General features: G+C 48.6%; 1 protein-coding gene across 1 annotated transcript in view; it reads right to left on the minus strand.

Moving 5' to 3' along the window:
* Window positions 1-4,363: 4,363 nt before the first annotated feature.
* Window positions 4,364-17,835, minus strand: part of LOC311125136 (proto-oncogene tyrosine-protein kinase Yrk-like) — a 37,810-nt gene continuing 24,338 nt past the window's right edge. Inside the window, exons 2-13 of the mRNA XM_084199199.1 lie at window positions 15,798-15,841; window positions 13,494-13,736; window positions 13,111-13,213; window positions 12,896-12,994; window positions 12,615-12,718; window positions 12,118-12,267; window positions 9,335-9,499; window positions 7,720-7,899; window positions 5,866-5,942; window positions 5,353-5,506; window positions 5,146-5,277; window positions 4,364-4,953 (exon numbers count right to left, since the gene is read on the minus strand). Of these exons, the coding sequence (XP_084055325.1) occupies window positions 4,745-4,953; window positions 5,146-5,277; window positions 5,353-5,506; window positions 5,866-5,942; window positions 7,720-7,899; window positions 9,335-9,499; window positions 12,118-12,267; window positions 12,615-12,718; window positions 12,896-12,994; window positions 13,111-13,213; window positions 13,494-13,716 (1,596 nt within the window). The 5' untranslated portion in view covers window positions 13,717-13,736; window positions 15,798-15,841 and the 3' untranslated portion in view covers window positions 4,364-4,744. The remainder of the gene's footprint in view (window positions 4,954-5,145; window positions 5,278-5,352; window positions 5,507-5,865; window positions 5,943-7,719; window positions 7,900-9,334; window positions 9,500-12,117; window positions 12,268-12,614; window positions 12,719-12,895; window positions 12,995-13,110; window positions 13,214-13,493; window positions 13,737-15,797; window positions 15,842-17,835) is intronic.

The following is a 17,835-nucleotide window of genomic DNA, read 5'->3' on the forward strand; positions in this document are numbered from 1 at the left end:
AAATAGGGTTAATAAAAAACAACAGCAAAAACATAAGCAATACAACACTTCTTCACAAATCTATCAGTGTGTGTTTCTGTTCAACCAAACAAGATTCTCTGGTTCATCTTCAAGAAGAATCTGCGTTCCAGAGAGGTGGTTGTTCGGTTTCTCAAGCCTGATGAAAGGCTGAATATTCTCTCCAATAACGCTTGGGATGCAGGGGCAGACACCAGATCCAGTGCCACAGGTCACAGCTTTAGATAAACATCCATCCTGTCAGTGTCACAATCGTCGTAATGAGCGGACCAAGGCGCAGCGTGATATGCGTACATCTTTTAATGAGTACTTACATAATAACACAAAACAACAACACGATACGTGAAGTCCTAAGGTTAACAAACACAAACCTCTCCGGAACAAGATCCCACAAATGACAAGTGCAAAACAGGCTGCCTAAGTATGGTTCCCAATCAGAGACAACGAGCCACAGCTGTCTCTAATTGGGAACCACCCTGGCCAACATAGAAATAAACGATCTAGAAAGAAACACATAGAAAACAAAACATAGACACTACACACCCTGGCTCAACATTTAAGAGTCCCCAGAGCCAGGGCGTGACAGTACCCCCCCCCCCCCCCCCCCCCAAAGGCGCGGACTGTGACCGCGCCACACAAACTCAAGAGGGTAGGGGCTGGGTGGGCATTCCGCCTCGGAGGCGGATCCGGCTCCGGGCGTGACCACCACTCTCTAGCTACCCCCCCGTAGCGCCCCTGGTCTGGTCCCGCTGGCTGGAGCTGGACTGGACATCGGTGGAGCGGATTGCTTAGGCTCCGGTGTGGAGCAGCTGACCGGTACCTGACCAGGCACCGGTGGAACAGGCACGGGCTGTGCCGGACTGACGACGCGCACCACTGGCTTGGTGCGGGGAGCAGGAATGGGCCGGACCGGGCTGACGACGCGCACCACTGGCTTGGTGCAGGAGCAGGAACGGGCCGGACCGGGCTGATGACGCACACCACTGGCTTGGTGCGGGGAGCAGGAACAGGCCGGACCGGGCTGACGACGCGCACCACTGGCTTGGTGCAGGAGCAGGAACGGGCCGGACCGGGCTGACGACGCGCACCACTGGCTTGGTGCGGGGAGCAGGAACGGGCCGGACCGGGCTGACGACGCGCACCACTGGCTTGGTGCGGGGAGCAGGAACAGGCCGGACCGGGCTGGCGACGCGCACCACTGGCTTGGTGCGGGGAGCAGGAACAGGCCGGGCCGGGCTGGCGACGCGCACCACTGGCCTTGGTGCGGGGAGCAGGAACAGGCCGGGCCGGGCTGGCGACGCGCACCACAGGCTTGGTGCGAGGGGCAGGAACAGGCCGGGCCGGGCTGGCGACGCGCACCACAGGCTTAGTGCGAGGGGCAGGAACAGGCCGGGCCAGGCTGGCGACGCGCACCACAGGCTTGGTGCGGGGAGCAGGAACAGGCCGGGCCGGGCTGGCGACGCGCACCACTGGCCTTGGTGCGGGGAGCAGGAACAGGCCGGGCCGGGCTGGCGACGCGCACCACAGGCTTGGTGCGAGGGGCAGGAACAGGCCGGGCCGGGCTGGCGACGCGCACCACAGGCTTAGTGCGAGGGGCAGGAACAGGCCGGGCCAGGCTGGCGACGCGCACCACAGGCTTGGTGCGAGGGGCAGGAACAGGCCGGGCCGTACTGGGAACACGCACCACTAACTTAGTGCGGGGAGCAGGAACGGGCCGGACCGTACTGGGAACACACACCACTGGCCTTGTGCGGGAAGCAGGAACGGGTCGGGCCGTACTGGGAACACGCACCACTAACATAGTGCGGGGATCAGGAACGGTCCGAACCGGACTGGTGACACACACCACTTTCTTGGTGTGAGGAGCGGGACTGGGTTTCCTCATAAACCTCCGCTCCCTCTGCTGCCTAACCAGTTCCTCTCGCCGTGCCTCTACACTCTCCTTCTCCCTTATCGCCTCCAGTAGTTCCTCCCTCTGACCAACTAACTCCTGCTCCCTCATGACCAATAGCCCCCGTAACCTGGTGGCCTCCTCTCCTATTCTGCAGATTCGCCCTGTAGCTGCCTCCTGCTGCCCCGTCGTCCAAGCCGTGTGCCCCCCCAAAATGTTTTATTGGGGTTGCCTCTTGCGTGTCCGACGTCGGCACGGTTGGTGCCGCTGCTCCTCTCTATGGCGCGCCTCCATAGTCTCCTCCCACGGACGGCGATCCATTCCGGCCTGGATTTCCTCCCAAGTCCAGGATCCCTTCCCATCCAGGATCTCCTCCCATGTCCAGGCTGTCTGCTCCTGGACACGCTGCTTGGTCCTGTTTTGGTGGGATCTTCTGTCACGATCGTCGTAATGAGTGGACCAAGGCGCAGCGTGATATGCATACATATTTTAATGAGTACTTACATAATAACACAAAACAACAAAACGATACGTGAAGTCCTAAGGTTAACAAACACAAACCTCTCCGGAACAAGATCCCACAAATGACAAGTGCAAAACAGGCTGCCTAAGTATGGTTCCCAATCAGAGACAACGAGCCACAGCTGTCTCTAATTGGGAACCACCCTGGCCAACATAGAAATAAACGATCTAGAAAGAAACACATAGAAAACAAAACATAGACACTACACACCCTGGCTCAACATTTAAGAGTCCACAGAGCCAGGGCGTGACAGTCAGACCTGGAGAGGTGACTCTGTCCCCCTTTACCTCTTCCAGGTAGTTCCAGCTCACACGGGGCACTTAATGCCCTGCCAGGTTGACCCTCCAGCTGGACAATCCTCGATGCGAGGAAGCTATATTTCTGAAGAACTGTGGTCGAGATGCTTGCTTGATTCAAAGTGCTGGCATCTTGCTTGGGTCCTGCTGCTCCACGGCTGTATTCTCTGATTTGCTGAAGTACAAAAAGACTCTGCTTCCCTCATCAGTGGCTCCATCTGTGTTGAGCGAAGTGCCAGAGACACACTTGGGTCCATCAGGCAAGCTGCTGCAGGGGTTGGATCGAAGTTGGCTGCCAGAGGAGTCAGTATGCATGCGAAGCGCTCACACAGTGACTTCAGGAGGATCTGTGCCAACTGTTTTGCAACAGTAGTTGACTGCAGGTGTGCCTCAAGGTTGAGAAGGTACACCACCACATCAGACTGCGACTGGATGTTAGTTTGAAGTTGGTCGGTGTGGATTACGAACGGGCTCCAGCAACTTCACAAGCTGCTGTAGCTTGGCTCATTCACGCTTCGTGCTCACCCTAGGATTTCTTCCCTGTTAGCTAGCGTTGGCTAGTGATGGATAGTGATAGCTAGTGATAATGATGCACAAGCTAGGCTTATTTGTAACATTGGCATTTACTGGCAGCATTCTTCTCTGCATATCTGCTAAAATCTGGGTAAAAGATTGAAAGGAATGTGAGTACTTATTCAGTACATTTAGTTATTGCTTGCTTTTTCTAAAGTCTACCAACCTTGACAGCAGGCATGCCAGCTAAGACAGACAAGCTAGCTACTCTAACGTGATTGATAGCCTGAAATGGCTTCTTGGTATCCAGTTATGAGGTTGGGAGATTGGGAACCTATCTGGGCTAAAACCAACTTTATAAAATTACTAGGTGGCTAGTGGTATTACAGAGAAACAACAACAACAATATATATATATATACACATATATATTTTTTATTGAATGTTTTTAAACAGGGCACATTTGAGGGGGCACGTGCCCATGTGCCCCCCTATGGGCATGACCCCTCTGGTAGCATTTACTCTCCAGATTCAGAAGCTCTAAAAAAACAAAAAAACTAAACCAAGGTTGTCATAAAATATCTGACTTAAAGGGGAATGGAAACACTAGGATCTAGAACGGCAGCTAACTGTAACTGTAAATCGGCATATTGGCATTGTTGCGTCACTGGCAGGAGAGAAAATGTTGGAACTCCCCAAAATTTCTCAGAGTCTGAGAAAGAGTTTATAACAGAGGATGAAATAGCGTTAGTTAGGGAGCCAATAAACCTACTGAAGCCATTCATGTTTGAGCCGATCGTTGTCCCAGATCAAAGAGTTTGTTCTCGTAGCAGTAACAACACAGACGTGCTGCCTGAAACAGCTCAGCTAGAGGGTCAGCGGTGACACAAACTGGTGTGAGTGGGGATGCTGCCAGATAATGGATAGAGAGTGTGTTGTAGAAAGATGGTTACAGTAAAAATCCACTTTGACATTAAAGATGGTTAAAGAGTAAAAAGCATTGGAGTGAAGTCATCATCATCATCATCATCATCATCATCTTACACTGAGTAAAGATTTAAGGCACAAACTGGCCCGCTACAGCCTACAAAACTATAACCTGGATCCCTAACCCCCATATAACCCAAACCCTAACCTTAACCCCCCCCCCCCAACCCGCCATCTATAGATGTAGCCTTGTTGTCATGGTAACACAGTAAAGCTATCAAGACACAGTCCCATTAACTCTGCTGGTCTGGTCTGGGCAGCCGAGCACAGATAGGAGGAGAGGGAGAACTCTGTGGCTTGTGTTTGATTGCTCTGCCCTGACAGCAACAACAACAACAACAACAACAACATAGAGTAGATAAGGCTTACAGTATGTAAGGTTGTAGGTTGTGTGTGTGTGTGTGTGTGTGTGTGAGTGTGTGTTTATGTGAGTGTCTGTCTGTCTGTGAACACACAAGTGTGTGTGTGTGTGCATGCGTGTGTGTGTGGGTGTGAGTGTGCATGTGTGTGTGTGTGGTCACAGGTTCTCCCCAGGCTGGTACTGGGGTTCAGTAGCAGTGAAGTAGTCTTCCAGGAAGCCCTGCAGGTATTCAAAGGTGTGTCTCTCGTCCGCCTCTCTCCTCCAGCACTGCACCATCAGCTCATGGAGGGAGGCAGGACAACCCAGCGCACAGGGCATCCTGTAGCCCCTCTCCACCTGCTCCAGGACCTCACGGTTATTCATACCTAGAGAAGAGGAGGGAGAGGGAGAGGGAGAGGGAGAGGGAGAGGGAGAGGGAGAGGGAGAGGGAGAGAGGGAGAGGGAGAGGGAGAGGGAGACATACAGAGAGATGTTTAGTAGTGTAACACACGGCATCCTACGTCTGGAAAAAAGGAGGGAGATAGAGTCAGACCCCCCCCCCCCCCCCCCCCACCCACCTGGGTAAGGTACGCGTCCCTTTGTGATGAGCTCAGTCAGCAGGATACCAAAGCTCCACACGTCAGACTTGATGGTGAAGCGCCCGTATAGAGCTGCTTCAGGAGCTGTCCACTTGATGGGGAACTTGGCACCTGTAAAATCAATCAATCAATCAAATGTATTTATGAAGCCCTGTTCACATCAAGAGTTGCCACACGCTCCCTTACCTTGTCTGGCAGTGTACTCGTTGTCCTCTATGAGTCTGGCCAGACCAAAGTCAGCGATCTTGCACACCAGATTTTCACTGACCAGAATGTTAGCCGCTCGCAGATCACGATGGATGTAGTTCATTCGCTCTATATACGCCATGCCCGCCGCTATCTACCCACAACACGCACACAAACACACAAACAAACACACAAACAAACACACAAACAAACACACAAACAAACACACAAACACACAAACACACAAACAAACACACGCACACAAACACACAAACAAACACACAAACAAATAAACACACGCACACAAACACACACAAACACCAAACACACACACACACACACACACACACACACACACACACACACAGGAGGAAGGGTTAGAGATGCACGCCATCCGACTCACCACGTGTCCCCACCTGCAGCAGAGTGTGAGGCGGCACCAGTGTCCGAAGTGCTAAGCCGGCCCCCAACCACATGAGGAACATGGTCAAGATGGTGAATGTGTGTTCTTACCTGTGCTGCCATATCCACCAGTTGAGGCAACTTCAGATTTCCTCCTTCCCCGTCCTTTAGAAAGTCCAGTAGGCTTCCTACAGTACACACAGTTGAATAAATGTCAGAAATCTTTGTGAAAACATGTGGGGGTGTGGGTGTGTGTGTGAGTGTATGAGTGTGTGTGTGTGTGTGTGTGTGTGTGTGTGTGTGTGTGTGTGTGTGTGTGTGTGCATGCTACAGTGGGGAGAACAAGTATTTGATACACTGCCGATTTTGCAGGTTTACCTACATACAAAGCATGTAGAGGTCTGTAATTTTTATCATAGGTACACTTCAACTGTGAGAGACGGAATCTAAAACAAAAATCCAGAAAATCACATTGTATGATTTTTAAGTAATTCATTTGCATTTTATTGCATGACATAAGTATTTGATCACCTACCAACAAGTAAGAATTCCGGCACTCACAGACCAGTTAGTTTTTCTTTAAGAAGCCCTCCTGTTCTCCACTCATTACCTGTATTAACTGCACATGTTTGAACTCGTTACCTGTATAAAAGACACCTGTCCACACACTCAATCAAACAGACTCCAACCTCTCCACAATGGCCAAGACCAGAGAGCTGTGTAAGGACATCAGGAATAAAATTGTAGACCTGCACAAGGCTGGGATGGGCTACAGGACAATAGGCAAGCAGCTTGGTGAGAAGGCAACAACTGTTGGCGCAATTATTAGAAAATGGAAGAAGTTCAAGATGACGGTCAATCACCCTCGGTCTGGGGCTCCATGCAAGATCTCACCTCGTGGGGCATCAATGATCATGAGGAAGGTGAGGGATCAGCCCAGAACTACACGGCAGGACCTGGTCAATGACCTGAAGAGAGCTGGGACCACAGTCTCAAAGAAAACCATTAGTAACACACTACGCCGTCATGGATTAAAATCCTGCAGCGCACGCAAGGTCCCCCTGCTCAAGCCAGCGCATGTCCAGGCCCGTCTGAAGTTTGCCAATGACCATCTGGATGATCCAGAGGAGGAATGGGAGAAGGTCATGTGGTCTGATGAGACAAAAATATAGTTTTTTGGTCTAAACTCCACTCACCGTGTTTGGAGGAAGAAGAAGGATGAGTACAACCCCAAGAACACCATCCCAACCGTGAAGCATGGAGGTGGAAACATCATTATTTGGGGATGCTTTTCTGCAAAGGGGACAGGACGACTACACCGTGTTGAGGAGAGGATGGATGGGGCCATGTATCGCGAGATCTTGGCCAACAACCTCCTTCCCTAAGTAAGAGCATTGAAGATGGGTCATGGCTGGGTCTTCCAGCATGACAACGACCGAAACACACAGCCAGGGCAACTAAGGAGTGGCTCCGTAAGAAGCATCTCAAGGTCCTGGAGTGGCCTAGCCAGTCTCCAGACCTGAACCCAATAGAAAATCTTTGGAGGGAGCTGAAAGTCCGTATTGCCCAGCGACAGCCCCGAAACCTGAAGGATCTGGAGAAGGTCTGTATGGAGGAGTGGGCCAAAATCCCTGCTGCAGTGTGTGCAAACCTGGTCAAGACCTACAGAAAACGTATGATCTCTGTAATTGCAAACAAAGGTTTCTGTACCAAATATTAAGTTCTGCTTTTCTGATGTATCAAATACTTATGTCATGCAATAAAATGCAAATTAATTACTTAAAAATCATACAATGTGATTTTCTGGATTTTTGTTTTAGATTCCGTCTCTCACAGTTGAAGTGTACCTATGATAAAAATGACAGACCTCTACCTGCTTTGTAAGTAGGAAAACCTGCAAAATCGGCAGTGTATCAAATACTTGTTCTCCCCACTGTATGTGCATGTGCTTGCATATGTGAGTACCTTGGCTCATGAACTCTGTGATGATGTAGATGGGTTCCTCAGACACCACAGCGTACAGCTGCACCAGTTTGTCATGTCTCAGTCTCTTCATGATCTGAGCCTCTTCTAGGAAGGCCTCTGGAGACATGGTGCCTGGCTTCAACGTCTTCACTGCTACCTTGGTGGTGCCGTTCCACATACCTGATACACACAACAGGCAGTTACACACACACAGAGGCAGACACCCACACAAACAATGATATACACACACGCACACCTACACACAGAGTTATATAGTAAACACATGAAGAGTGAGGATGAGGTCATGCATGGAGGAGGCAGGGTGGGGTAACAGTTGGGAGAGAGGGGAGGAGAAAGGGGAGGAGGGAGGGGAGGAGGGAGAGGAGGAGAGAGGAGGAGGGAGGGGAGGAGAGAGGGGAGGAGGGAGAGGAGGAGAAAGGAGGAGAGGAGAAAGGGGGAGGGAGGGGAGGAGAGAGGGGGAGGAAGGGGAGGAGAGAGGAGGAGAGAGGGGAGGAGGGAGAGGAGGAGAAAGGAGGGGAGGAAAGAGGGGAAGGAAGGGGAGGAGAGAGGGGAGGAGAGAGGGGAGGAGGGAGAGGAGGAGAAAGGAGGGGAGGAGAAAGGAGGGGAGGAGAAAGGGGGAGGGAGGGGAGGAGAGAGGGGGAGGAAGGGGAGGAGAGAGGAGGAGAGAGGTGAGGAGGGAGAGGAGGAGAAAGGAGGGGAGGAAAGAGGGGAAGGAAGGGGAGGAATGAGGGGGGAGAGGGGAGGAGAAAGGGGGGAGGGAGGGGAGGAGAGAAGGGAGGAGAGAGGAGAGAGAGAGGGGAGGAGAAAGGGGGGAGGGAGGGGAGGAGAGAGGGGAGGAGGGAGGGGAGGAGAGAAGGGAGGAGAGAGGGGGGAGAGAAGGGAGGAGAAAGGGGGAGGGAGGGGAGGAGGGAGGAGAGGAGGGAGGGGAGGAGAGAAGGGAGGAGAGAGGGTGGAGGGAGGGGAGGAGGGAGAGGAGGAGAGAAGGGAGGATAAAGGGGGAGGGAGGGGAGGAGGGAGGGGAGCAGAGAAGGAGTACCAGCATGAAGCTACAGTAGCAGCATGAAGCTGGACCAGTAACAGACCTCCTGGTGTGGACACACACAGACACTATTACACTGACACAGAACAGCACTGGACTGGACACTGGGAATAGAGAGCGCTAGATACACCACCATATAAGCACCAGATTGGGAACATCCAGAGACACACTGAGAAGCCCTTCTGGGACACAGACTGTAAGCAGTGTGTCAACATACAGTATAAGAAGGTGACTGATTGATTGATTGACAGTCGGTCTCACCCATCCAGACATCTCCGAAGCAGCCCTGGCCCAACTTCCTGTTTAGGGCCAGCATTTCCCGGGCAACCTCCCAGGCGTCCCGCCCCAACCCCAGGGTGAGGGGCGTTGAATTGGGACAGGACATGGTCAAGAAGTGACACATCCCATCGTTACTGCCTAGAAGAGGGAGGGGGTGGAGAGGGAGGAGGGGATGGTAGGAGTGGAGATGGGAGGGAGAGTGATAGGAGGATGGGGTAGAGGGAGGGAGATGAAATGAGATGAAGAGGCATGCAAAGACAGAGAACTAGTTCCTACCCATCCAGACTTCTCCAAACTGCCCGTTGCCCAGCTTCTTAATGAGCTGGAGAGACTCTCTGGGAATCTCCCACACGTCCTTTGTCTTTACCGATAGGTCCGCAAGCTTAGGCATGCCCCGCCTACAGCTGCCAATCAACCTACAGCACAGACCTGCAGCTCGCTCTGAGGGGAGTGAGAGAGAGACACAGAGAGAGAGACAGAGACATAGAGAGACAGAGACAGAGAGAGAGAGAGAGAGAGAGAGAGAGAGAGAGAGCGAGAGAGAGAGAGAGAGAGAGAGAGAGAGAGAGACAGAGACAGAGACAGAGACAGAGACAGAGACAGAGAGAGAGAGAGAGAGAGAGAGAGAGAGAGAGAGAGAGAGAGAGAGAGGACAGAGACAGAGACAGAGACAGAGACAGAGACAGAGACAGACAGAGACAGAGACAGAGACAGAGACAGAGACAGAGACAGAGAGAGAGACAGAGACAGAGACAGAGACAGAGACAGAGACAGACAGAGACAGAGAGACAGAGACAGAGACAGAGACAGAGACAGACAGAGACAGAGAGAGAGAGAGAGAGAGAGAGAGAGAGAGAGAGAGAGACAGAGACAGAGACAGAGACAGAGACAGAGACAGAGACAGAGACAGACAGAGAGAGACAGAGAGAGAGAGAGAGAGAGAGAGAGAGAGAGAGAGAGAGAGAGAGAGAGAGAGAGAGAGAGAGACACACAAAGGGAGAGAGACAGAGACAGAGACAGAGACAGAGACAGAGACAGAGACAGAGACAGAGACAGAGACAGAGACAGAGACAGAGAGACACAAAGGGAGAGAGACAGACAGAGCGAGAGGGGAGGAAGAGATCAAAGGCAACATACACATATAGAACATATAAAACAGCTTTACTTGATCCACTAAAAAGTACTAACAAACATGTGGACACCTGCTCATCGAACATATAATTCCAAAATCATAGGCATTAATATGGAGTTGGTCCCCCCTTTGCTGCTATAACAGCCTCCACTCTTCTGGGAAGGCTTTCCACTAGATGTTGGAACATTGCTGCGGGGACTTGCTTCCATTCAGCCACAAGAACATTAGTGAGGTCGGGCACTGATGTTGGGCGATTAGGCCTGGCTCGCAGTCGGCGTTCCAATTCATCCCAAAGGTGTTCGATGGGGTTGAGGTCAGGACTCTGTGCAGGCCAGTCAAGTTCTTCCGTACCAATGTCAACAAACCATTTCCGTATGGACCTCGCTTTGTGCACGGGGGCATTATCTTCCTGAAACAGGAAAGGGCCTTCCCTAAACTGTTGCCACAAAGTTGGAAGCACAGAATCGTCTAGAATGTCATTGTATGCTGTAGCGTTAAGATTTCCCTTCACTGGAACTAAGGGGCCTAGCCCGAACCATGAAAAACAGCCCGAGAGCATTATTCCTCCTACACCAAACTTTACAGTTGGCACTTTACACTAGGGCAGGTATCGTTCTCCTGGCATCTGCCAAACCCTGATTTGTCCGTTGGACTTCCAGATGGTGAAATGTGATTCCTCACTCCAGAGAACACGTTTCCACTGCTCCCTGAGTCCAATGGCAGCGAGCGTTACACCACTCCAGCCGACGCTTGGCATTTCGCATGGTGATCTTAGGCTTGTGTGCGGCTGCTCGGCCATGGAAACCCATTTCATGAAGCTCCCGACGAACAGTTCTTGTGTTGAGGTTGCTTCCAGAGGCAGTTTGGAACTCAGTAGTGAGTGTTGCAACCGAGGACAGAAGATATTTACGCGCTACGGACTTCAGCACTCGGTGGTCCCGTTCTGTGAGCTTGTGTGGCCTACCACTTCACGGATAAGCCGTTGTAGCTCCTGGAAGATTCAGCACTTACAGTTGACTGGGGCAGCTCTAGCAGGGCAGAAATGTGACGAACTGACTTGTTGGAAAGTCACTGAGCTCTTCAGTAAGGCCATTCTACTGCCGATGTTTGTCTATGGAGATTGCATGGCTGTGTGCTCGATTTTATACACGTCAGCAATTGGTGTGGCTGAAATAGCTGAATCCACTAATTTGAAGGGCTGTCCACATACTTTTGGTGATGCAGTGTATCTTACAGACACACACAATGCTATCCAATAGCACTGACACACAATGCTATCCAATAGCACTGACACACAATGCTATCCAATAGCACTGACACACAATGCTATCCAATAGCACTGACACACAATGCTATCCAATAGCACTGACACACAACGCTATCCAATAGCACTGACACACAACGCTATCCAATAGCACTGACACACAATGCTATCCAATAGCACTGACACACAATGCTATCCAATAGCACTGACACACAACGCTATCCAATAGCACTGACACACAATGCTATCCAATAGAACTAACACACAATGCTATCCAATAGAACTAACACACAATGCTATCCAATTGCCACAGCTGCTTATTTAATGTGCTTGATAATGCATTACTTGATCATATTTAGTATGCTAGAATGGATATTGGACATACAGACACAGGAATTAGCACACACATACGCAGTGCAGTGAAGCTGCAACACAAGACCGCACCACCAGAGGGCAGACAGACACTGGGAGAGAGGAGAGGAAACAGAGGGATCTGACTTACAGAAGGCTTGGACATAGATACATACACCCCCTCTGCACTTTACCCATAGCCCCTAGATTCTATTTACTCCCCCCCTAGCCCCTACACCCTATCCCCTATCCCCTACACCCTATCCCCTACACCCTATCCCCTACACCCTAGCCCCTACACCATAATCACACCTTTGTAGTGCTCCACCAGTTGTTGCACGGTGTCAAACTGTGTGCGTGTTGTGATGTAATATCCTCCACTGTCCAGCTTCCTGATCTTATAATGCTTGACGTGGTCACCTTTACCATCATCCCAGTCACAGACAGACAGAGAGTAGGCACCTAGAGAGAGAGAGAGAGAGAAAGAGGGAGGTGAGAGAAAGAAAGAGAGAGAGAGAAAGAAAGAAAGAGAGCGAGAGAGAGAGAGAGAGAGAGAGAGAGAGAGAGAGAGAGAGAGAGAGAGAGAGAGAGAGAGAGAGAGAGAGAGAGAGAGAGAGAAAGAAAGAGGGAGGTGAGAGAAAGAAAGAGAGAGAGAGAAAGAAAGAGAGCGAGAGAGAGAGAGAGAGAGAGAGAGAGAGAGAGAGAGAGAGAGAGAGAGAGAAGGGAAATCGAGAAGTTAATACCCTGATGATTCTAAAGCTGTACCCAAGACAATGTGTGTGTGTGTGTGTGTGTGTGTGCGTACGTACCCTTGGTGGTCTCACTCTCTCTGATAAGGAATGTTCCTCTGGGGTTCCCCTGACCCAGGAGCTGTCTCTCCGCATCCTTCCTCCCCATCTTCCCAAAATACCACCTGGCAACACACACACACACATTTCACATATTAGTCATACAATATATCACCATGACAACCAGTCACCTCTATATTTCTTACAGTTCAGACACAGATGTTGTACTGTAGTTGGCGAGTAGGGGTGTGTGTGTGTGTGTGTGTATGTGTGTGTTTGTGTGCATGTGTGTGTGTACTCACTCCTCAGCCTGTATAGAGTCAACAGGAGCGACGTAGTTACTAGGGACGTATCCTGAGTTCCCCGTGTCCAACGACCGGGCCTCCCACCAGTCCCCCTCTCTGTTGAGACAGACAGTCATCACATTGGATGGAGCTGACTCTTCATTTGATTCACTTCTGAAAGTGTGGAAAGACACTATCTGGAGCTGAGTGTGTAATGTGAACGTGACTCTCACGTGTTGTTGATGATGTGGAACTTCTCTCCCTTCTGGAAGGACAGATCATCTTCAGTACGAGCATCATAGTCATACAACGCTATAAAGAGCGTCACACCTCCACCTGCACACACAAACACACTATGAAGAGAGTTACACCTTCACACACACACACACACACACAGACAGACAGTAAGCATTGATAGTACAGCCACAAAATCAAACACACTATGAAAAAAAAAGAGTTCCCCTCTGCACTCCACAGTTCACACACAGACACACATACTTCACACACAAAGACAGACATCCCTACACACTACCTGTGATGGCCCCTGCAACAGACACACATCACTACACACTACCTGTGATGGCCCCTGCAACAGACACACATCACTACACACTACCTGTGATGGCCCCTGCCCGGGGTTGTGTGTTGGTGTTGGGGAAACAGGCAGAGCCAAATGGCCTGTTGAAGTCAGGTATAGTCTGGTGGGTGGGGTCAGGGTGATAATGGGGCGTGGCCAACACTGTAGACACACCCCCATCAGGGCTGTTGCTAGGAGACGGGTCAGATACCTCGGCTGCCTTGGCTGCAGCATTCTTCTGCTTACAGTGGGCACAGCCCATAATAACCACAGAGACTTTCGCTACGGAGACAGAGAGAGGAGGGGGGGTGCATATAAATATCATTATTTCACAGTAATTGTCTTTCTATAGAGGGGTGAAAGAGGGGACAAATGAGAGAGAAAGAATGAGAGAGAAAGAGAGCGAGAGAGAGGCGAGAGAGAGAAAGAAAGAGAAAGAGAAAGAGAGAGAGAGAGAGAGAGAGAGAGATGGGGGGGGAGCGAGAGCAGCACCTAGATCTTCTGCACAGATTCTGTCAGACCTGGGCCCTGACAGTAAATCTCAGTAAGACAAAAATAATGGTGTTCCAAAAAAGGTCCAGTTGCCAGGACCACAAATACAAATTCCATCTAGACACCGTTGCCCTAGAGCACACAAAAAACTATACATACCTCGGCCTAAACATCAGCGCCACAGGTAACTTCCACAAAGCTGTGAACGATCTGAGAGACAAGGCAAGAAGGGCCTTCTATGCCATCAAAAGGAACATAAAATTTGACATACCAATTAGGATCTGGCTAAAAAATACTTGAATCAGTTATAGAACCCATTGCCCTTTATGGTTCTGAGGTCTGGGGTCCGCTCACCAACCAAGAATTCACAAAATGGGACAAACACCAAATTGAGACTCTGCATGCAGAATTCTGCAAAAACATCCTCCGTGTACAACGTAAAACACCAAATAATGCATGCAGAGCAGAATTAGGCCAATACCCGCTAATTATCAAAATCCAGAAAAGAGCCGTTAAATTCTATAACCACTTAAAAGGAAGCGATTCCCAAACCTTCCATAACAAAGCCATCACCTACAGAGAGATGAACTTGGAGAAGAGTCCCCTAAGTAAGCTTGTCCTGGGGCTCTGTTCACAAACACAAACAGACCCCACACAGCCCCAGGACAACAACAACAACAACACAACTAGACCCAACCAAATCATGAGAAAACAAAAAGAGAATTACTTGACACATTGGAAAGAACAAACAAAAAAACAGAGCAAACTAGAATGCTATTTGGCCCTAAACAGAGAGTACACAGTGGCAGAATACTTGACCACTGTGACTGACCCAAACTTAAGGAAAGCTTTGACTATGTACAGACTCAGTGAGCATAGCCTTGCTATTGAGAAAGGCCGCCGTAGGCAGACCTGGCTCTCAAGAGAAGACAGGCTATGTGCACACTGCCCACAAAATGAGGTGGAAACTGAGCTGCACTTCCTAACCTCCTGCCAAATGTATGACCATATTAGAGACACATATTTCCCTCAGATTACAGCGATCCACAAAGAATTCGAAAACAAATCCAATTTTGAAAAACTCCCTTATCTACTGGGTGAAAAACCACAGTGTGCCATCACAGCTGCAAGATTTGTGACCTGTTGCCACAAGAAAAGGGCAACCAGTGAAGAACAAACACCATTGTAAATACAACCCATATTTATGTTTATTTATTTTCCAATTTGTACTTTAACTATTTGCACATTGTTACAACACTGTATATATACATAATATGACATTTGAAATGTCTTTATTCTTTTGAAACTTCTGAGTGTAATGTTTACTGTTAATATTTATTGTTTATTTCACTTTTGTTTACTATCTACTTCACTTGCTTTGGCAATGTTAACACACGTTTCCCATGCCAATAAAGCCCTTAAATTGAAATTGAAATTGAATTGAAAGAGAGCGCGCGAGAGAGAGAGAGAGAGAGAGAGAGAGAGAGAGAGAGAGAGAGAGAGAGAGAGAGAGTAAAAAGTAATGTTTACTGTTAATATTTATTGTTTATTTCACTTTTGTTTACTATCTACTTCACTTGCTTTGGCAATGTTAACATACGTTTCCCATGCCAATAAAGCCCTTAAATTGAAAATTGAATTGAGAGAGAGAAAGAGAGCGAGAGAGAGAGAAAGAGAGAAAGAGAGACGGAGAGAGAGAGAGAAAGAGAGAGAGAGCGAGAGAAAGAGAAAGAGAAAGAGAGAGAGCGAGAGAGAAAGAGAGAGAGAAAGAGAGCGAGAGAGAGAGAGAGAAGAGAAAAAGAGAAGTAGAGAAAAGGAGGAAGTGGAGAGTAATATTGGGCAGTTTCTTACCTGCTGTCTTCCTCTGTCAAATCATCTGTCAGTCAACATCGCCACTAAAGAGAGAGAGAGAGAAAGGGAGAGAGAAAGATATGACAAAAGAGAGAGCGATATGAAGAAAGAGAGAGATAGAGAGAGAGAAATATTAGCCACTTCCCTTTTCAGTCCACTGAGGAAGAGACCATGACCTACAGAATTCAATTCAATTCAAAAGGCATTATTGACATGGGAAACATATCTATCTATCTATCTATCACAGGTGTGGTCTGCAGTGAGAACATGACACAGTGACACTTGACTTAGGGATTATCATTACCACAGGTGTGTGTTATCACTCACTACACTTCCTGCTTTGCAGTGAGGTAGGAAGTCACAGCAGAGATCAGGAAGAACAAAATGGATGTTGAGAGGAAACGGTCTGAATTTTCTCTCTCCAGGACTAGCACTGATATACTGTACATGTAATGCTCTCTATTCCAACGCAAAACCCAGAATTCAGACTTAGTCACAATGACCCAACATATTCTACAAAGCATCATCACTGCTATTGGATCCATCCGTGGATCCAGGTGACTACACCTCAAGTCTTAGGAAGGCGACATCTCTGTGCGATGCTAGCTTAGCCATCCACTGCACTAGCACACTCCCTCCTTACATACTGCCATACAGGTCTGGAGATCTTAATAACATACAGTTGGGAGAAATCTGAGATCCCTGATTTACCAGGACTAATCGCATCTCGGGAATACCAGCCCATTTATCAAAAAAAATCCCAAACTTTCTCAAAACAACAAAAGCATGATGTTGATGGGCGCAATCCAAAACACATTTCAATGCTTACTGCTTAGTTTGCAACAACATTTTCACAAGAACTCCCAACACACACACACTATCTGGTCGGCCATCAGGAGAGCCACAGGAAGTCAGCCCTGTTAGAGTTTCCTGTACACCCCTCTGATGGCTCCCCCTTTTTCCTGGAAACACAGGACACAGTCCATCAACACACACACACACACACACACACACACACACACACACACACACACACACACACACACACACACACACACACACACACACACCCACACACACACACACACACACACACACACCTCTCCCTCTCTGTGCTGTTTCTCTCCTATGAGAAGAGAAGAGGAATGTCAGCTCACTGTGCTGCTATTTCAAAAGGTAACCTTTCAATGAGGCATTGGTGGGCCAAAACCAACACTTTTTTGGTTACTACATGATTCCATAAGTGTTGTTTTATAGTTGTGATGTCTTCACCATTATTCTACAATGTAGAAAATAGTAGAAAAATAAAGAAAAACCCTGGAATGAGTAGGTGTGTCCAAACTTTTGACTGGTAATGTATATTACTTTAAATATATATCTTTTAAAATATATTTTCCTCTATTATTATGATTTTCCCCTAACCCTACCACCCCTCCCCTAATTGGAGTAAACTAATGGACAACATTACTAGGCTTCCACTTCCAGCTTATACATACTACATACATTTCACAGACAGTATATTTTACATGAGTTATCTTTTGTTTGTTTTTAGTCCCAGCCTTCAGATAGCCTCAACTTGGGATGTGGTGGTCATTCATTTTGTCAGCCGGTGATCATCAAGCAAATAACTGCTTGTCTCAGGGTAATTGTGCGTTAATTAACATAAACACATTTAGCATCTCCTGGCTTCCACACATAGCCTACAAGCCACTGATGCTGACCTTTGGAACATTTAAAAAAAAGTCTAATAAATCCATGTAATATAGCCTACACCATCACAATAAATCCATGTAATATTGCCTACACCATCACAATAAATCCATGTAATATTGCCTACACCATCACAATAAATCCATGTAATATTGCCTACACCATCACAATAAATCCATTATTTATTTTAGACGGGTATAAAGAAACATGATATGAAGAAAATGTATTATTATCCATTTCAGTTGTCCTTGTGTTAGGCCCTGATCTGGCTATGGCATATGGCCGTGGGCTACACTAGTTCATTTAGCAGACAAGATTAGCTTAGAAT

Source organism: Coregonus lavaretus, assembly GCF_964263955.1.
Source record: "Coregonus lavaretus genome assembly, contig: HAP1_SCAFFOLD_1447, whole genome shotgun sequence".
In the NCBI taxonomy this organism is placed as follows: domain Eukaryota; kingdom Metazoa; phylum Chordata; class Actinopteri; order Salmoniformes; family Salmonidae; genus Coregonus; species Coregonus lavaretus.